The 20,273-nt window shown below is 43.5% G+C and overlaps 2 protein-coding genes across 5 annotated transcripts in view; both read left to right on the top strand.

Annotated features, from left to right (window-relative positions):
- DENND2C (DENN domain containing 2C) overlaps positions 1-16,475 on the top strand; it is a 22,173-nt gene extending 5,698 nt beyond the window's left edge. For 2 of the 3 annotated variants that reach the window (XM_013189673.3, XM_048071033.2), the window contains exons 3-19: positions 491-639; positions 1,193-1,305; positions 1,676-1,843; positions 4,533-4,626; positions 5,377-5,421; positions 6,729-6,916; positions 9,509-9,618; positions 10,125-10,194; positions 10,544-10,621; positions 11,314-11,454; positions 11,831-11,979; positions 12,376-12,553; positions 12,867-12,908; positions 13,890-13,995; positions 14,825-15,064; positions 15,597-15,683; positions 16,276-16,475. In XM_013189673.3, coding sequence (XP_013045127.3) covers positions 491-639; positions 1,193-1,305; positions 1,676-1,843; positions 4,533-4,626; positions 5,377-5,421; positions 6,729-6,916; positions 9,509-9,618; positions 10,125-10,194; positions 10,544-10,621; positions 11,314-11,454; positions 11,831-11,979; positions 12,376-12,553; positions 12,867-12,908; positions 13,890-13,995; positions 14,825-15,064; positions 15,597-15,683; positions 16,276-16,307 — 1,990 coding nt within the window. In that variant the 3' untranslated portion in view covers positions 16,308-16,475. Of the gene's footprint in view, positions 1-490; positions 640-1,192; positions 1,306-1,675; positions 1,844-4,532; positions 4,627-5,376; positions 5,422-6,728; positions 6,917-7,582; positions 7,736-9,508; positions 9,619-10,124; positions 10,195-10,543; positions 10,622-11,313; positions 11,455-11,830; positions 11,980-12,375; positions 12,554-12,866; positions 12,909-13,889; positions 13,996-14,824; positions 15,065-15,596; positions 15,684-16,275 lie in introns of all 3 variants that reach the window. The other variant, XM_048071037.2, reaches the window with a different exon arrangement.
- BCAS2 (BCAS2 pre-mRNA processing factor) lies at positions 16,443-20,273 on the top strand. 2 transcript variants are annotated; one of them, XM_066983197.1, is made up of 7 exons: positions 16,443-16,685; positions 16,755-16,847; positions 16,931-17,001; positions 17,082-17,243; positions 18,294-18,344; positions 19,444-19,524; positions 20,077-20,273. In XM_066983197.1, exons 1-7 carry the CDS (start codon positions 16,593-16,595, stop codon positions 20,204-20,206), a joined length of 681 nt encoding a protein of 226 aa, XP_066839298.1. In that variant the 5' UTR covers positions 16,443-16,592; the 3' UTR covers positions 20,207-20,273. The 2 variants fall into 2 exon arrangements, with proteins under 2 accessions (XP_066839298.1, XP_066839299.1); XM_066983198.1 differs by lacking the exon at positions 16,755-16,847.

Here is a 20,273-nt window from a genome sequence, read left to right as displayed (position 1 = left end):
GATCAGTTTCCAGATAGGTGTGTTGGTTTTACTCAGGTGGGCAGCCGAGTTCTACCACGGCTGCTCTCTCACTCCCCCTCCTCAAAGAGGAAGGGGGAGAAAATACGACACAAAGAGCTCAAGGTTTGAGATAAGGATGATTTAATTAAAGGGAAAAGGGAGAGGGGAAAAAAAAAAGCAAAGGCCATGCGGAAGCACAGAGAGAGCATAAAAAAGCAGTTAGTCTCTACTTCCCATCAATGAGCGATGTTTGGCCATGCCCTGGGAAGCAGGACCTCAATACGTGTAATGGTTGTTTGTGAGGACAGATGCTTCCACTGTGAGAGCCCCCCCCCACTCCTTCCCCTTTCCCACCTTTTATTGCTGAGTCAGGAGTGGAGCATCCATGTGCTTGCTGTCCCCAAGGAGGATCAGTCTGTGTAGACTGGAGACTACAACTCACGGGTACATGCATTTGTCTTTAGAAGATGTTATGCTTGTTTTCCTCTAGAAAATCCTTTGAGTTTGAGGACATCCAGGGCTTCCGCAACTGGATGGTGGCCACCAGCTCCCACAAACTTCGAGAAGAGACAAATGACACTGCAGGATCCAGGCTCATCTACGCACAGTCAGAAGACAATATCTACGAGGACATTATCTGTATGTGCCTGTGCTTCTGGGGAATTCACTCACCTTATTTGGGGGTAGCTATGCAGCTGAGGAGGGAGGAATGAAGAGGAGAATGCATTGAGGACCTGTCTAGCTCTGTGACTTTTATAATCTTCCCCATCTGGGTTCCTTGTTGATGTTAATAGCTATCTGCCTGTGAATAACTATGCAGAATAACTGTCTGCATCTGGTTTCAGATGTCATGAAAAGTTGCTAGAAATGGCCTGTTTTAAACAGATTTCTTTTCCCTGCTTGAGTGCTGCATAGAGATCCATGTGAACACTGGCAAAATTAGCTTCTTTGCAACAGAGCTACTTTCTCTGCAGTGTTGGAAGTGTTCCATTTTGTTGAGTCTATGTACAGCTTGCCAGGTTGATGGTAATGGGTTAGAAGGATCTTTGTGTGTTAGAAACCTAATCCATCTCAAAACAGGTCTCTCTTCAAACCCTGTTCAAACTTGGCAGACAACTGCACAGACTTGTCCTAATCATTTCCCTTGCAAGAAATCAGACCTTTGTCTTCTTCCATAAATCCTCTGTCCCAGGTCCTACAAAAGAGAACCCCTATGAAGATACCAGAGTGTTGCCTTTACCCCTGTGGAAGATCCCATCTGTCTGGAAGTTACCACCCTCCCGAAGCACTAGTAGGGCTCCCAAGGTAGGGTGAGGGGATTGAACTGTCACATGTTTAGAGAGCCATCCTCACAAGGGCCCCATTTTGTGCTCCTCCCCTGCTCTAATTCCCCTGTGATATGTCATTGTTTTTCATATATGTTTATTGTTGTTTTTAATGTAAATGGTAATGAACAGGCATGACAGTGACAATTGATAAAGCTGTTAAGGAGCAAAAGAATAGGAGCAAGAGGGTGTCAATGAGATATTTGAGTGTACAGGATGGGGGTGGGAGGGAGAGCTTGGTAGAGCAGGACATTGCAGGAAATTTATAATTTGTAATCTCTTCTTTGACTCTGAACTTGGACCAAAGCTTAATCCCATGCTTAACCATCTCTTCTGATATTATTTTCTAGCTTCCTCCAAAACCTTCCTTCCTCAGTCGCAAGACTCTTGAGCTGCAGCCCTCCCTAACAAATTTGCAAGGAAAAATGGTGAAGGACACAACATTGCCTGTTACATTTACTGAGTGGAAGCTGTTCCGAGCAGCAGAGGCTGCTAACAGGAGAAAGAACTTGCCCTGGGTAAGATTTAAACGTGAAGCATTACTTCTTGCATTGCATTTGAAACTCTTGCTGCTTTGTCTAGCACCTCTACATGCTTTGTAAGCGGTTATGGAGCTGTGTCAGTCAGATGAATGTTGGTTAGTACTGCTGTATGTGTGGACAAATGACCCTTTTGAACCATTTCCCATCCAAGTAGTAGGGCAGATACTGGGAGATCAAAACACAGAGGTTCTAGCTAGGCCAGTGGTAGTTTTGTTGGCCAATAATCTGCAAACGGGATAATGGGTCAACTGGAGATCAGTGCTGTATGTGAATGTCAGCTGTTCCTAGTGCTTTGTCATTTAAGCCTTGTTCCCAGTGCTTCCATGAAGTGTGATGATGCTGGTTTTGTGCTGAATGCAGTGCAGGAATGCAGGGAAACTCTGAGCTAAAGGGCCAGCTCTGTACAATTCTGTTTGAGTGTACTTTGCTCCCCGTGACTTTGCAGACTGACCCCCAGTGTTCTCCCTGCAGGAACTGAGTTATTAGGCAGCTGACAATGTGGTGCTGCTGTAGGGAGATGGCTGGGCACTTGGTTATTTGTCATATTGGCTTGTAGTTCTTGACTTCCCACTGGGAACATACTTCTGTAGCTGTTTCATATTCTAAAGGTGAAGAGCAGCTTATTAGGGATAAGCCCATTTCACAAAGCCTTCCAACAGTTCTCCCCTCTGCTGATTCTAGTTCCCTTCTGCCTGTGTGCCAAAGATGGATACGCTTCTGAGGCCAGAGTGAGAAAGGCCTGTAATCCATTTTTGCACTAGAGGATTAGGATTGGTTGTAATTTGTAATTCTCATTTGATATGCTGGTAATCTTTCTGGATTCTGGTATTAGTTACCAGCTTGTAGAACGTGCTATAGAAGGACAGCTGCAGCTACCACTGTATAATGTATGTGTGGCACTTGGTGCACAGGACTCAAATTCCAGTTGTGGTAGTGGCAACAACTTACTTTTGTCATGGGAAAATCATTTAACTTCTGCAGATCATTATTTCTTGAGCATATACACCCAATTTTCACAATTTGCACGAGAGTGTGAGGTAGGGTTGGACAGCTGCAAAATACTTGTCAAATGTTAAGTGTTTTAGAATAACAAGGAACTTTTGCATGTGTTTTGTAAGCAAACTGTAGGCTTGGAAAGTCAGGAAGGAGTTGGCATTGGCAGATTATAAAAATGCTGTGATGAACAGTATCTTTCTTTTGGAGGGGGAAAATATAACATTCGCTAAAGCAAACCTACTTCAAAAATCTGGTAACAATTTACATGCAGGAAGCATACTTTGCTGTCAGGAAATTGAGCCAAGATTGCTCAAGAGATCGAGAAAAGGATTGGAGTCTAAAAAGAACTTTCTTATTGCTTAAGAAATGCATAGGTGCCTTAAACACACCCAGTATCTTTCACTGATGACTCAACTGTACAAAAATCAGAACAGAAATTGAAAACCTTTCCCCCTCTACCACCCAGTGTAATTTAGAGAAGGCAGATTTTGGAGGAGAAGCACTGCCTCCTGCTGTGTGCTGTTTTCTTCCTTTCAGCCTCATGTCTGTCTAGTGCAGAACACTGGGCAAAATAGATATGAAAGGAAGAGCCTAAGTATAGCTTGCTGAACTGGGGATAAAGGCTAGAGCTGAAAAACAGGTTCCTTGCTGAATATCTTCCTTTTTTTATGCACTATTTGTGGTGACAAATGACTGTACCACACCCTGCTATGTTCAGTGGGAGCATTTAATTAATTCTTCAGTTGAGACAAGAATGAACTTGACTTGCTGTCTACATTTTAAGTGCTATCACTTCCTTGTGAAGGATTTAGTCTTTGACATGCAGAATGGATGAGCCAAATGCAGCACTGCATAACTAGCAGGTGAGCATAGGAGTCCAGAGGAGCCCATGTTACAGAAAACATTATGATTTTGGTTTTAAGGCCTTTGTGACTAGTGAAGTGAGGGTTAGTAGCACTGACCTGGAGTGACAAATGCTGACACTTCCTCAGTTTCTGTAGCTTAGTCTCTTTTGGAGTGTGTTGTTTCCCAAAATTTTTCTTCCAGTGGACTAGGTCTGTGGCATAGGCCCATTGTTCAGTCCTGCTGTCTTTGTTCACCTGTGCAAAATGAAAGTAAATAATCCATTCATTTTAGTAACCTACCCTAACATTCAACTACAGCAGCAAATAAACAAAACAAACAAACATTTAAAAAAGCTACACTGGGAGAGCTTTGCTTTTCCCTGGGCTTTCTCTGGTCTTAGAAAGAACTGGGGTGCTTGAGAGCATGTGAAGTTCAGAGTCCTTCATGGTGGAGGGTTTTTAAGATACATTTGCAAGTACCTCTGCAAAAGAAAACTGAGGTCTGATGCCAGTTTGCCACTTCTGATGTCTGTTTAGTAAGCAAAATATGACAAGTTCCAGACTGTATGTACAGTTCCGTGTCAACTTTGAGTTGTGCTAATAGCAATCTCTCTTGCAGCACAAACTGTGCTCGTTCATTATCCAGTAAGTTGTGCTGAAAGTACTCTAGCAAATGATCTCTGAGCCAGGGTTCCTGGCAGGACTTCAGCAACTTTTCTTAAGTATTGTGGTGCTACATGGTAGCTGTTGGTCTTCAGTCCTGTTGGCACCTGGACCCTTTTCTGGACCCCGATATTAACCTCTGCTTCTGCTTTGGATTTCAGTTGGTACTAAAAATACAGGAGATCTTTGATTCTAAGCGTGGAAAGAAGAGGGTGAAGTTGCTCAGTCCTGCTGGGAGAGTGACTCCAACAAAAGGTATGGGAGGTCTCCAGCACCATTCTCTTTGCTACAAAGTTGTTGAGTGGCACAATTCCTGTAGGTCCTGGGGTACTCTTAGCCGGCCAGGCATCACCACCTCCTGCAGCTCGTGCTGGGCTGACTCAACAGTGCTGAACCCTGTGTCTTGCAACTGAAATTCTTGGACTTTCAGCACCATTAGGACTGGGAACACTTTACTAACATAAGTTTAACACTTAAGAGTGGAAGATTTTCCTGTAGTTTGAGCCTGAAGAGCTGGAGTAGTGGTTAAAAGTACTACTTCAAAGAAACAGGAAAAAAAAAAAAGTCCCTGCAAAACTGCTTGGCCCAAGAACTCTCTCTGATTGCTCCACTCTTCTCTTTTGTGCCTCTAAAATGGTATTATTGTTGTCTTCTGAATTACTAGCAGTGGTATGATTTTTATTTATCATATGTTCTGTTCAGCAACGCTGGTAACTTTTGTAGCAGCATCAGATCACCACTTGGTTTCTGTTCTTTGCCTGTGTTTGGCTGATCTACGTATGGCTTACTGAAAACAGTGACTTCAAGCAACTCTACTTCCTGAAATTTACTGTTTTAGCACATTTGCAAGTAGCGGTTTTTTTTTGCTGATGCCTTGAGCAGGGTAGATGAGCAGACCTGAGTGATGTTGATCTGATGAGTCTAAAGTTTTCTCTCTTTCCCAGGTTAGGGTGTTGCCCATCTTCCTTCTCCATGGCTAATAAGCGAAAACTATTTGTGTTTCAGGTGAAACCAGTGGGAATGAAAGTGATACGGAAAATCAGCCAAAAAGTGAGTGAATCACAGGGGCTGGTCCTGTCCCCATAGCTTTACACACTTGGCTAAGCTTCTAATGGGATAGGCACACCGACTTATTGTGGCTTCTGCCAAGACAGAGAAAGGGCACATCTGAGAGGTAGCGTGGCCAAGGCTGGGAGCTGTTGCAGTGACAAATCAACTTCTATTTCTGCCACTTCTCCTGAGCCTTTCAGGTTTAATGCCATTAATCTTCTAATGGCTAGCAGTAGATTTATTTTTTGGGGGTTGGTAGAATCACAATTATTAAAATATCTCTTGCAGTAAATTGTCTACAGATCACCTTTATCCATAACACTTGAGTTTATTTTCCCACTATTTCCTTCCCTTGGCTCAATTTTATATTTAAAATGTTGTGAAATGCGCTTTTCTGTGGGAAGAAATCACTTGGTTGTTTGTCTGGTTCCTTAGTCCCAAGTTTGATCATAGGCCTAAACTGCAGACTTGAAATAACTACTTGGTCTTAACTGGTTTGTGAAGGACCAAAGACGTTCTAGTTTCTATTGCCTGTAAGGTTTGAATGTGGAATGGTAATGGTTTGCCAGCAGCCATGATAAGCGACTTTGTCACATCTAGTGAAAAGGGCCAGTTTAATTGTTTTGGGTGTTTCATTTACTTAGCAGAAAGCATTCAAAAGGCCTTAATGTGGAGCTGATAATGAAGTTCCACCTTTTTATATTAAGGAGAGTAATAGAGAGTGAAAACTGTCTGCAGAAATACAGTGTCTGTCACTATCTGATACAAGAATTAAGTGTTCATAATGTGTCAGGGTTTCTGAATTTCTTATGTCAGAGTATTACCTGTGCATGTGAGTCTGTCAAGACATCCCAGCCTGGAAGTTTCCTGGCCTGGAAACTTGTTCTGTCTCTCTTAAATGACCGTGCTGCTTTATGGGCTAGCTGCCTGAAGCTTGGCAACTGCTGAATTGATGGTGCTGAGCTTTTCACAGCCTTTCCTTGTTGTTACTACAGTGTGATGTTCTGAGATGTGTAGACAAAAAAAAAAAAAACAACAAAACAGGACAGCCGGAGAATGTCAGTTATCAGGCAAAAGAGATTTGCAGAGTTGCTGCAATGCCATTGCTCCTGTAGCTGGAACAGCTGTGCACTTGACAAGTTGACACAGGAGTCCAAGGCCCATAGCGTGTAGCAGTTCTGTGACATTAGGCAAATGCACCCATTTCTTTTCCTTTTTCTAAAGGTGATGGTGATTCCTATTCTGTGAAAAGTAGGTGTGTGGCAGTAATGGTCACAGGTTTGTTTTGAATTTGTTTCCTTCTTTAGATCGACACAGGGGCCTGCTACTGGTGCAATCAGCCTCCAAGAGGAACCCACACTACCAGACCCTGGAGAGAGATTTGATAGAGTTTCAGGAGCAGCAGCTGTTTGAGCTGTTTGTAGTGGTGTCACTGCACAAGAAGGCATCTGAGATAAAATACACACCACAAATCATACAGCAGTTTCCCAACAAGGTAAGAGCTGTGTGGAAACCTCCTCATGAAACACACTCAGCAGCTGTTTATTTCTTCTCCCAGTGTGTGTCCATTCCTAAACTATATACCAGTGAAGCTGGCCCACTGGTTAGGGTACAGGTTTGGGATATGAAGCACCTTGCTTTGTTACAAATATATTGTTTATTGTTGGACAATCATTTGAGTATCTTTCTTGATTCTCTATCGATGGGGAATCAAATGATATTTTGGAGCTCAGGAAGATCGTTCAGAGGGGATTTGGTGCTTACGGAAACACATTGGTCTTTATTCTGGTATGGATACCACTATTGTGGCAGATTGCTTTGTTTCCTTGTCTGTGGGACCCTGATCTCTTTAACAAACTTTGACGACTAATACAGATGCAACTGTTTCTTGAATGTCTAAGTATGTAAAGATCAGATTTTAGGCACTATGCTATGATTAGCTACAGTACAGTGGGTAGGACTGTCTGGAGTTGGGGCATATGGTAAATCTATTTGAAGAGCTCAGAGTTGAGAGAATATAAAACCCAAGAGAGCTGCAAGACTGTTGAGAGGTCTTCCTAAACTGAAAATAATTGCCTCTGAGACAGTTAATGAAAATAAATCTGTTCTGGTTTGCCAGTGTGCTTTTACCTGCATGCTTAATTCCCATTGGGTGTTACAGGTTTGTCTTTTGTTGGAACTAGGAAGGTTCATACTGTTTTTGTCTGGAAATACCGTAAAGCCATACTATATTGTGCTACACTGCCAAGGCAGCCTGCAGGAAAGAAAAGGGAGTGCTGTGCTTTGTTCCCGAAGTTGGCATGACTTCATCCAGGTAGTTTGTGATTTATAAACAACGAGTAAAGCAGTTTGACTGACGATGTGCAGGGCTGGAAGCCCAGGGTTTTTATGCTTGCTTACTTTGTTCTGGAAACAAACAAACAAACAAACAAAAACATTACAAAGCCATGTATAGTAACCTCCAAAACTGGAGGTGAATTATGGAAATTAAACTATTGTGAACTAGAACTTTTGAAACAAACTTTCCTTCTGTCTGTTCAGCCCAAATGGGAGACAAAATCAGCATGTGTGATTCTGAATTATGAATCAGTGTACACATTGGTGTGAAGCAAAGAGGATGATATGTGGTTCCAGATGGAACTGAATGTTCAGCTGTCAGAATCTAGGCTTGTATCTGCTGGCCTTCCACTGAAAACAGATCAGAACTAGTAATTCTAGCTGTGCTATCAGGGGTAGTCCAGTGATTATTAAGAAATCTGAATGTTATCCAAACCTCGTTCATGTTATGTTGTCCAACAGCTTAAGTGTTTTGTATGCAAATAAATTGAGTGTCAGATGTGAAAATGTTTTAAATTCACAAAATTAATAAGGGGCCATGGCCAGAGAGTGCACAGTCTTAATTGATGGGTAAAACTGAATGCCCATAAACATCTGCCAAAAGTGTGAACTCTAGGTTGTTAGAAGGAAGAAAGGAATGCAACCAGATTTGGCTTTTCCCTGGTGCAACCTCTCAGACTATTCAACACTTCTGGGAAGGGCAGTACATTGTTCTTTCCCCTTTGTCCTAGCAGACAATCAGACCCAACTGTACTATGTGGCTGTTTAATGGCTTTTAAATATTCACTGAAAGTAATAATAAAAATTAGGGTTTATGTATCTGCTGCTCAAATTTTGGTAGGCGACTTCATCGGGACAGTTTATTGTGTTGGGATTCTGCAGGACGTGTTGCCCCATAATTATGCAGCAGTGATTATGGAGGTATTTTGATTTACAGATATGTCTCTTTTCTAAAAATAGTATTACTTCCAAGTAACCTGCTTGTCACCCGCTTCTTTGGGCTGCATGCTCAAGGACAGCAAAGCATTTATACAGCTATTACTCTGAAAATGCTGTACTGCTTTCCTAACCACTTGTTCACACTGTCTCAGCTTGGGACACTGGAATAAGCTGGATGTGCTGACTGAAAGAAAGTACCGTCTCCAAAATCAGCTTTATGCAATAAACTTTCCCATTCTCAAGGATGTTTCATGCTTGATTTTGATCACTTATATTTGAAAACCTTCCTTTTGTCCCTTCTGGGCAGTTTTAAGCATGGGGAGTTGTCCTGTATTTTGGGAGGGATTTGACCTGAGCCCACACATGTTAACTTGAACATGAGATTCATGTACTCTGTTTTCAGAATTTAATTATGAATGCTCTGCATGTCAGAATCTGAACACATTTCTGCACCTGTTAGTGTCTTGTCTTCAGATCTAAGAGCAGATCTGAGGCGAGCTGCCTAACAACACAATAGTCTTTTGGGGGTTCAGATCTAGCTTCATTCTTCTGTAACCTTGGTCGTGGCTCTAAATCTTACTCAGTTCTTCCCAAATCCAGCTGGATAATTTTTAAAAAGTCCAATTAGCAGTTAAGTTGCAAGAGGGAACTAGGTATCTGTTATAGTCAGGATGTGTTCTCCTATACTTGTGGATTAGCTATCTGATGGTTCGGCATTTGGAAGTGTCAGGAAGATACTGTCCCCCATTGTTTTAAATGCTGCAGCTGTGTACCGCACTTCAGTTACTTTAAATGTATGTTACCCCTCCAGCCTGAACATCCCTTCAGACAGTCAAAGGATACTGAAGAGAGGCTAAAGGTCATTCCCAAATTCTGCTTTCCAGATCCTAAAGACTGGTTTCCTGCATCACAACTTACAAGGTAAAGACTTGTTGCATACTGATGTCTGAAGTGGACAATGCTGAAAGCTCAGATATTTGCAAGCTCCCAGGACAAGAGGAACTGCAGACGAAGCCAGCTAAAATGGGAAAGGCCGAATCCCTAAGCCCAGTGAAGGGGAAGAGTGAGATACAGAGGTGGACTCAGAAGTGCTGTGTCTGCCTGAGCATCATCTTTTATTATAAGAAGGAAGTTTGTAATATCTGTTTAAGGCCCTGTCCTGGGGTTAGCAGGTGCTTCTGTTGCTCCTTGGCAGAATGGAGAAGAAGCTGGGAAGGGAGAGAGCTGTAGCTTGATGAGTCCACGGTCTGCAGGTGCCTTTACAGCTGTAGAGAGCCTGATATAGCTTGGTTACCCACAGCAGGGGGGTCTTTGGCATGACTAGAAGGAGGGATGGCATATAGTTTGTGTGGTGCACATATGACTTTGTCAGTCTTTTGGCTGAACTGCGTAGTCAATTTAACCCTGACTGTTCTTTGGTTCCACAGTGAAACGTTTTCTTTTGTGTTGACGGGTGAGGATGGCAGCCGCTGGTTCGGGTACTGCAAGAAGCTCCTGGTAAGCATTTGTGTATCGGATGTAGTGTAAAGAATGCGCTGATAAATGCACAGTCAAGTGCAGAATGTGAATTGGCAGTAATTTCCCGTGTGGGTTATGTGGCTTCTGTGCTGCTGAGGTTGCTAGTCATTTAATTGCATAAGGGATGGAGCATGATGATGCCCAGTAATACAGTGAAGTGGGTTCTGGTTGTGAAAGCCCCTGGAACTGGTAATTGCTCAGGAATCCCCTGAGTCAGAATTGTAGAGGGAATTATAGCAGAAAGAATACTGTGAATCAAATAAATTGTAGGTGTTAGGTTTTTTATTGTATCCATGTTCTCAACATAACCGTTCCTATTGCCTTTCAGCCAGAAGGGAAGGGGAAGCGCCTTCCTGAGGTATACTGCATTGTCAGCCGCCTAGGCTGCTTCAACCTCTTCTCCAAGGTGAGATGGGGAGGTCCTGTTACTTCATGTCAGACATGAGTCTCTGACAACCTGCAAGCACCAAGAAGTAACTGGATGCTTCTGTCCAGTCTAGAATTGTTTAGCAACTGTAGTAAATCCCAGCAGTGTGGTGCTTGCTTGCCACTTTTGTACTTTGACAGGGCAAATAAAATCATACTGGGGCTGGGACTTGTCAGCTGATACACTGACGACTACTCCTTCAGCAAATTATTGTCATGAAGTGGTTTCTAATACCTGATATTACTGATGATGCCCCCTTCATCCTCTTCTTCCATGACTTGGAAATGGAAAATCAGTTTGGGGCTGGTGGGGAAAGCTCAGCTTGTTTTTCGTAGCACAAAAAGGAGAGTAGATAAAGGAGGCGTAAACACTAGGGAAAGCTCTTGCAAGTAAAGAGCAGCTATTGCAGAAGAGTACAGGGGCAAGTTGATGATGAAAACTGATTTCTAATAATTGGAGCACTTGAGACTGAGATTGGAGGTATCTATTACTATTTGATTGTTCAGACATTTGAGAGGAGCTTACACGAGAATCATACGCAAGGGGGAAAGAGGGCTGTTAGTGTGCTGGACCCTTCAGGTTTAGCTATGGAGTGGCATACTCCAACATAGGCCTGTATCTCCTCTGGTTCACCAGCAGGCATTGAAACAGTTCGATTTATTTTCTTGCAGATTTTAGATGAAGTGGAGAAGAGGCGGGAGATGTCCCCAGCTCTAGTACACCCATTTATGCGTAGTGTAATGGAGGCACCTTTCCCTGCTCCCGGGCGCACTATTACTGTGAAGAGCTTCCTGCCAGGAGCAGGAAATGAGGTAACTGAATTCAGGACTGGCTTTCCTGTGTTGTCTGGTGTCTTGGGGCCATAGTGGCATTTTGCAAATTGCACTGTAGAGTGACGCTGTCTGTAAATCTTCGGTGTGAAGATAATTTTCTGAAGTCTGACTGGAGCTTGTCAGAGAAACTAGCTTCCTGTTGAACCACACTGCAATAGAAGTGATTCACTGCTTTTTTTAGAGGAAGAACTGGTTGAGAGTCCTTTGTAATACTCTGACCTGGCTGTTGAGGTGACATGGGTTCAACCTGTGAGAATCCATCACTTCTACTTTCTGGTCAGATCCCCCCTCATGCATTCTAACTCTGTGCTGTGGCTGTCACATCCAGCACTCTGCATCTCTGCTGTTCTCCCAGGTTATGGAACTCTGCCGTCCATCAGATTCTCGACTTGAACATGTTGATTTCGAATGCCTGTTTAAATGCCTAAGTGTCTCTCACATGATACGGGTCTTTGCCTCTCTCCTGCTGGAAAGGAGGGTGATCTTTGTTGCAGACAATTTAAGGTAAAATAATGAGTCTGAGTAACTAGTTCTTCCTGAGGGGTACTGCTTTTTCTTCTGTTTGGGTCTGTTTCATGGGCAAGCTTGTCTAACTTACTGTAAATAATTTCATTTTAAAGCTTTTTTGTAGACTCTCCACAAAATGTTTGCTTAAAATTTGGAGAATGCTGTTTTCCCACGAGGAAATAAGGGAATGTGTCCTTTACCTCTTAAGTCTGGGTTGATGCTATTCCTAGCTCCCCATGACTGATTTCAAAAGTGGATGCATGGGGTTTCTGCTGATGCATAAACAATATATCTGAATTACACTTTTTCTGAGCATTTCTAACCTATGTCTGTAGCTGAGCACTGAAAGGCACATTGACAATCCACTCTGTGCTTCTCTTTTTTTTTTTTCAGCACCCTGTCTAAATGTGGCCATGCTGCAGTTGCAATACTTTATCCCTTCACTTGGCAACACACGTACATACCAGTCCTACCAACGTCTATGATTGACATTGTGTGCTCTCCGACCCCATTCTTAATTGGCATTCTCTCCTGCTCGTTACCACAGCTCCAGGACTTGCCTGTAGAAGAGGTGAGAACTAGTTGAAACACAGTGGAGGGACAATTTCGGTGGTATTAGGCTGACCTCTCTGGAGGAATCTCTGTGGATTCTGTCTTAATGTATGAGTCTTAAACCTTTCTGAGACAGTTTGTGACTGGTAAGATACGTGTCAGGGTGTTCCATTGCTATTGAAGATAAAAATTGACTGTTCTTATAGACAAGCTGAAGTTATGCAAAACTCGTGGTTTGTATGTGACATCCCCTACCACTGGGGACAAAAAAAAATAAATTTGGCAGCATATGTAGTTAAAAGAGTTAATGTGTTTTGTACATCTTTTCCCAGGTTCTGATTGTTGATCTTTGCGCTGACAGGTTTTTGCAAGAGGTGAGTGACATAACAGCACTAATCACTAATGGTTATATGCCAAGAAAAGGCACCAACGAAAGGAGATGTTAGCAAGAAATCAACAAAAGCTGGTTTTCATATGTAGACTCCAGTGGTTGAAGAAGTATCTTGCATTCCTTTCTGATCACTAGAGAAGGAAACAAACTTACGACATCTTTGTTGTAAGATTGAGGTTGCATGAGATACAGAGAGAGCGCTGAAGCCAAAGGTGCTGCTTACCTGAGCTGAATTTAGAAACAGATGCTTAGTTGGTTCATTAAGTGAAGAGGACCACCAGGATTCTTTTCTGCTTTCTGTCTGTCTTTCTGTGGACTTGTTCTCTACAGGGCTTTCTCCTCTCTCCTCTAGTTGGGGTATTTGTTTTCTTTGTTTTCCAGGAGTGATAGTCTGAGACAAATTATTACAGTTCACTTGCGATTCTCTGCTGGCCCCAAACTTTACCTAATGTGCTGGAGGTGCCTTCTACATCACCAGACAAGTCACTATAAACTTACTGGAGTATTACTAGTTCAGGAGGATATTTGCATCTCCTTTCCCTTGCCTTACTGTTCTGTTTTGCGTTGCAGCCTGCAAATGGAGAAAGGTATTAAAGGATCGTTTTCTCACTAGAACGTTGAGACTTCTCATATTTTTCAACAGACTTTTGTTGTTCTATCACTGTTTGTTTTATTGCTGGTCTAATAAGCCTGACTCTGTGTAGAGGATATGGTATACATTGTTCTGTATTGGTCATTTATGTATCGATTCTAATCGTACATAGTCAGAAGGCACCGAGCAAATGTTTTTCATGTCTCTGACAACAAGACAAATGCATTGTCTCCACTGAGTTGTATCATATCACAGGGTAACTTCCCTCTAATTGTTTTAGGCACGTTATGAGTATTTCTTATCAGTTCATGAAGAGAGGTTTCTGTTGAATAGATATAACAGAAAAGCTTTCATGGCCACTTTTCTGTTTAGGTATCAGATGAAGATGAGATCCTGCCTCATAAACTGCAGGCTGCACTTGTACAAATCTTGGAGGAACGAAACGAAATCTTGTCACATGAGCAGAGCTGCATACAAGGTAGTTTTATGGAAAAATGTTTTCACCTCTTCAGTTCTCTTCAGCTTCCACGTTGTTGCCATAAAAGTGTGCAAATGGAAATAAGCATTAGGAATCCCATTTTGTAAAGCTATTTTCCTGTGACCTTTCTGAGAACATCTTTATTTTGTATTTGTTAGAAAGAAGTCTGCTGTCCTAATTGTTCCTCTTTTTACGATCACTATATGTAGAGTTCTGGTTTTGCTTAGGCCAAGTGCATCAGTTCCTGTGCAAAGTAATTTTCTGTAATTTTCCTGAAGTGGCAGAGAGCATGTTTTTCTTAAACTTGGAGCAGGTTTCTGTACTTCAGAGGATAATGCGACATTATTTTCAAAGTTGATCTTTCTTACACATAATGCTTCAAATAAATGAATGTGAGAATTTAAAAAAGCATTTAATTGCTTTGGAGAATGGCACTGGCAAATTGTGATTCCATGATCTTCAGGAGAAACTGAGTTTTCCAATGGATTTGTGTTTTGTGATTTGTTTCAGTCTGTAAAATAATTAGACTGTTACGAGTTTACTGCTTATTAGATACTAGATACTTAACAGGGGAAAAGAAACTATGAATGCTTTCACTCTACTGATAAAGCTTCAAAATGGAACCTGTGCCAGCAGACAGTTGACATGGGAGAGAATCTTAATATTTGAGCCAAGGGCCGCTTTGATATTGAACACTCGTATGAAATTTCATAGTCTGAGACAGCCAGCCTAAAAAGCAACTGGTGCCCTTCTTTTAAAGAGGAATGTCCGAAGTGGTGAATGCAGAGTGAAATTTCTTCTCTGTTGTCCTCTTCTGTCCTCCTCACAGGTGACATGCCTCTTAACTCCTTGGTCTCTGAAGCTTTTGTGCAGTTCTTTGTGGAGATTGTTGGTCACTACTCCCTACACATGAACGTCACAGAAAAAGGGGAGCGGGTGTTTCAGCGGGAACTGTTCCGTAAATCCCATATGTCACGCAATGTGCGTCATTTCCTGCATTTCTTCATGGAAACACAGATGTTTGCAGGGTTCATACAGGATCGAGAACTAAGTAAGAATGTGGTCAAAGGTGAGGTTTGATTTTAATTTCTTGTTTTACAAACTCACTTTCAAAGTGTAACATCACATAACAGGACGAGGCCCTGGGCAACCTGGTCTGTTGGGTGGCATTCACCCCTGCCTGTGGCAGGGGGGTTGGAATGCGATTATCTTTAAGGTCCCTTCCAACCCAAGCCATTCTGTGATTCTATAACTTTTACTCTTAAAAAAGCGTTTTGTCCTGGCAGGTTATCCTATTGGCATATGTAATAAAAGCCAATTTAGTGGCTAATATTGGTGGTAGAGGGACAGTTGGACCAGATAATCTTGGAGGTCTTTTCCAGCCTTAATGATTATGGTTCTAATAGCTCCATGCCTTTCTAATTACTCAGAGTTCATCTTATTAAGCAAAGAATTTTTGCCTGCCTCTTTCGTGGTCTTGATCCTGTAACTTACATTACATGCATGATTTCCTTTTTGTAATGTTGTCATTGATGATACGAGATGCCACATGCTGAGAGATGGGATACCTTGTCTAGCTGCATGCTATTTTTCCTCTTCAGGCCTTTTTGAGGTCCGTGCCTTAGAGTATTTGGAGAGTGTTACGGAGACTGAACCAACTGGAATGAACAAAATCCTTCGCAGCCTTGGTAAAGACATAGCTTTGTTTTTTGTTGTTGTTATTTTAAATAAATGTAGCTATTGAAGAAATCACAGAACGTTAGGGATTGGAAAAGACCTTGAAAGATCATCTAGTCCAGTCCCCCTGCCGGAGCAGGAACACCTAGATCAGGTCACGCAGGAACGCGTCCAGGCGGGTTTTGAAAGTCTCTAGAATGGGAGACTCCACGGCCCCCGTGGGCAGCCTGTTCCATGTTCTATCACCCTCAATAACTCTACACCAGAAAGCTGGACGCGTTGTTTACCTTCTGTACTTGTGTTCCTCCTGTTTTTATTTGTCCCTGAAAGGGCCACAAAACACTGTTGTAAGATTTTTATTTTTAAGCTTTGGCAGCTCTAGATAAGGTTTGTGGACATCCTCCGACCTCCGGGATGTCTGAACGTGCTTCCTGGCTTTGGTCTTCGCTCAGAGCATCCTGAGGGGGCAGGCGCGTTCCTGCCAGCAAAGGTGGCCAAGCGTGAATTTCTGCCTTAAGAAGCTCCTTAGCCGGATGACCCCTGAAGTGCCTCCAAATCCTAATGTTGGTTTTTTTTTTTTTTTTCTCTTTTTCCCCTCTGCAGGAAGTAAAATGAAGTTTCTCCAGAAGAAATGAACTCGAGCTGCTGCGGGACAGCAGAGCGGTGGCAGCCGCGGGGCCCGGGAGGGGGCGGTGGACGTCCCCTGCCCCGCGGCGCGGAGCCGGACTCCCTCGGGTTCGCCTCCGGAGGGGCCGAGGCTGCTGGGGCCGGCGGCCCCGCGCTAATACCAGGCCGTGCCGCAACCTGCCGTCTCCGTTCCTCTCTGGGGCGTCGTGCGGGGGCGGGGCGGGCCCGGCGCGCAGGCGCTGCGGGGCGGAGGCGCGGGGTCGGCGCAGGCGCGGGGCGGGGCCGGGCGGGCGATGGCGGGGCCGGGGCTGGTGGCGGGCGACGTGGTGGTGGACGCGCTGCCCTACTTCGACCAGGGCTACGAGGCGCCGGGCGTCCGCGAGGCGGTGAGTGCGGGCCGGGGCCGGGGCCGGGGCGGCGGGCGGCGTTCCTGCCTGACGCCCCGCGTGCGCTAGGCGGCGGCGCTGGTGGAGGAGGAGACGCGGCGGTACCGGCCGACCAAGAACTACCTCAGCTACCTGCCGGCGCAGGACTACAGCGCCTTCGAGGTGAGCGGCCCCGGCCCCGGCCCGCTGCGCCGCCGCCCCCCGCCCCCCCCCCCCCCCCCCCCTCACCGCCGCTCTCCCCGCAGACCGAGATCATGAGGAACGAGTTCGAGCGCCTGGCGGCCCGGCAGCCCCTGGAGCTGCTCAGCATGAAGAGGTGAGGGGCGGGGAGGGGAGGGGAGGGGAGGGAGGCGGGCCGGGCGGCCCGGCCTGAGCGGGGCGGGCGCTGTGTTCCAGGTACGAGCTGCCGGCCCCGTCCTCCGGCCAGAAGAACGACATCACGGCGTGGCAGGAGTGCGTGAACAACTCCATGGCGCAGCTGGAGCACCAGGCCGTCCGCATCGAGAACCTGGAGTTAATGTCTCAGCACGGCTGCAACGCTTGGAAGGTGTACAACGAGTAAGGCGCCCGTCCGTCCTGCTGAGCCTGGCCGAAGCCCTGGCTTTTGTTTGTCGTGTTTTTCTTGCAAGTCCAGTGGGAATCTTTGGGACGCATCCTGGAATAACCGAGTCCCTTTGAGAGAGCTGTATGTGGAAGAGAAGAATGCTGATCTGAAAGAAAAGGAGCTTTCTCTGTGGCCGAGAAGTACCCTGTGTCTCCATAAATCTCAATCCTGAATTTTTCTGAGTTACAGTTTTGGTGGCAGATAGTTGATAATGGGTTTTAACTATGGATAACTAACGGGAATAATGAGTCCCTATGAAATGGTAATTCAGTAGCTGAAAATAAAAACGATGTGCTACTGATCTTCCTCACCCTGGAGCCACTTATTAATAAAGTTGTTGTAAAAGCCATGAAGAGTTCTAGAAAGTGTGGTTGCAGGAATCACCAGAGCCATTTCAGGCAGAGAACGTGAATGTCTGCTTTTAAGAAGGGTTAGCTTAACTTTTAAGTAATGGTGTAGACAAAAGGAATGTGAAGCTTACTTTTTTGAGAAGGCAAAGGGTTATTTACCTTAGGAGAAGGGAGTTAGGTAGAGGATCTTTTAAGTTATGTATCAGGAAGAGAAAGGAACTGTTTCTATTCTGACAGTTTTGGGGGGGGGAAAGCTGGTTACCGGTAAGTTTACAATGAGAATTAAAAGGTAGGCAATAAGTTAACAAGATATTTCAATACAATTCTGCTGAGAATAGTGCAAACTAACAGTGAAAAACATGAAAATAAAAAGTGATTGACTAATGGATGTAGTTTTATGATATTGTCTGATGGCAAGGGTTGAAAGTAGTGATTATTGAAGCATTACATCTTAAAACTGCACGTGTTATGATCTGAATGTTTTCGTATCGTCATTCCCTTCAGGAGTGAAGAGCACAGACTGTGGTGAGACTAAGTCTTATACTTGCCTTTAGTGACGTTGCCTGTTTAAAGAGTTAAATGGCAGGTTGGGTAAACGGGGCTGATCTAGCAATTACTTGTTTTGCTAATGCTTTGCTTGCGTTCTGCTATTAGGCATCTGGTTCATATGATAGAACAAGCCCAGAAAGAGCTTCAGAAGTTGAGGTGAGTCATCGGTTTTCATAGTTTCATACTGAGGTTGGAAGGAATGTGGAACAATATTCCCCCCCCTCCTCCTTGTGTACTTGTGTATCAGCTGGTCAAGGGAAGAAAGATCCACCCCCTTCCCCAAACTATTACATTTATAATACCTGTTGCACTCAGGTTTGGTTTGATTTGTTTCTGTCTGAACATGTGCTTTGAACATGTGCTTTGAAGGAAATGAATTCTGGTAGGATGCTCTTTGAAATGCAGTCATGTTTTCTTTTCGCTGCTGATATGCTTTTATTTCATGCGCTGTTATCTCAGGGCATGCTGGCTGATGTTGGGTTAGTCCTATCGTTTTTAAAGTGAATGCTTTAACTAGTTTACAGAGGTGAAATAGTCAAAGATGGTGGTTGTATATTGAAGTGATGTACCTTCATAACTTTGTCTAGACAGGATGCTATGGACTTAGTAAGTAAAGCTTTTCAGCTTTCAGATTTACGTAAATTACCATCATTTTTGACCTGAAGATAGGGCTGTATACCAGGACACGGGTAGAAGGTGAGGTTGCGTAGCCAAGTCTTATTTTTTATTGGTATTTGGGTTATCTGTGATTAGTGTCTTAGAATCAGCATGGGAGAGCATGGAAGAGGAGCTCAAGTTGGGAAAGTTAAAGGAGCACCGTGGTGTTGTATAAGGAGGCTAACAGTAAAAGTAACTTGGTCTCTAAGTAGTTCCAAGTATTCTGTACTTCTCAGTCGATTCACTGAACAACTAAATTTTGTTACTGGTTAGCAGATCTGCTTTTCTGACTTCTTTCGGAACAAAACTGATTTCCTGTTTTCTGCGCTGTGCCAGTAGTGGTAGACTTGAACGTTTGAAGTTTTCGTTGTAGTGGGATGGATTTTTTGTGTGTATTTTTTTGTTTTGTTGTTTTTTAACTTATATCAGGGTTCTGGATGCTGGTACTGTATGGTGGTTAGGACGTTGGCTACGCAAGTGCTTTCTGGTAGTACTTCTAGAGCAGTGTATTTCAAGCAGCAGATATTACAAATTTTAAAGAAATGGAAAAAAAAAACCAACAAAACCAAAACAACAAAAAATGTATTTTTTCTTCCAGGAAAAACATTCAAGATCTGAACTGGCAACGAAAGAATATGCAGCTCACAGCTGGGGCTAAGCTACGAGAAATGGAATCTACGTGAGTATCTAGATTTTTTTTCTGTTAAATCTTCCATGGATTATATCTTCTGCGTGAAATTCCTTCATGCAGAACATCAGTAATCTTTCAGGACTATCATAGGAAGCTATTGTGTGAATACTGTTGCTTTGCACAGTGTTTTTAAAGGTGCCTAATTCAGTTACTAATTACAGTTACTGTGGTTGGGTGAAACTGTATGACAGATGCAAGGAGGGCATATTGGCTGCTTGAAATTGTGTAAAACGTTTTTCTTAAACTTTTCTATATCTAAATATGGAAAATCTGGTTTTGAGCCTTTTTGTTCTTACAATCTAGTAAATGAAATATTTCATGCTAAGGCTTAATAGAGTTAAAATCCCACGTTTTGTCACTGTGTTTGTTCAAATAGCCATTGATGTCAGCTGAGGTTTCTCACGTGCTGAGAAAAATGCTGCTTTATTTGGTGTCCTAGTGGTGTCCTCTTTTTCAGAGCACTTACTGTCCTGTTCCTTTGATTTTCCAACTCCAAATAACACCTCAAGCCTTTTTTTTCTCATTTCTGTTCCCCTTCAGGTGGGTGTCTCTTGTCAGTAAAAACTATGAGATTGAACGAACAATTGTGCAGCTGGAAAATGAAATTTCACAAATCAAACAGCAGCAGGGGGAAGCAAACAAGGAGAACATCCAGCAGCAGGACTTCTGACGCTCCAGGAGCCGCTTCCTCTTTCTGTATTTCCCCTTCTGCCTCCAATAAACGTTGTTCTGCCGGC

Source organism: Anser cygnoides, chromosome 25, assembly GCF_040182565.1.
Source record: "Anser cygnoides isolate HZ-2024a breed goose chromosome 25, Taihu_goose_T2T_genome, whole genome shotgun sequence".
Taxonomy (NCBI): domain Eukaryota; kingdom Metazoa; phylum Chordata; class Aves; order Anseriformes; family Anatidae; genus Anser; species Anser cygnoides.
The sequence above is the reverse complement of the archived record's forward strand: the minus strand, read 5'-3'. Positions and strand labels throughout refer to the sequence as shown.

Excerpts from the sequence above, each read along its gene's own strand:
- BCAS2 (XM_066983197.1), top strand. The coding sequence starts at position 16,593 with ATGGCGGGGCCGGGGCTGGTGGCGGGCGACGTGGTGGTGGACGCGCTG. Across the intron at positions 16,686-16,754 it reads CGCCGGGCGTCCGCGAGGCG|GCGGCGGCGCTGGTGGAGGA; the intron begins GTGAGTGCGGGC and ends CGCGTGCGCTAG. Across the intron at positions 19,525-20,076 it reads CTACGAGAAATGGAATCTAC|GTGGGTGTCTCTTGTCAGTA; the intron begins GTGAGTATCTAG and ends GTTCCCCTTCAG.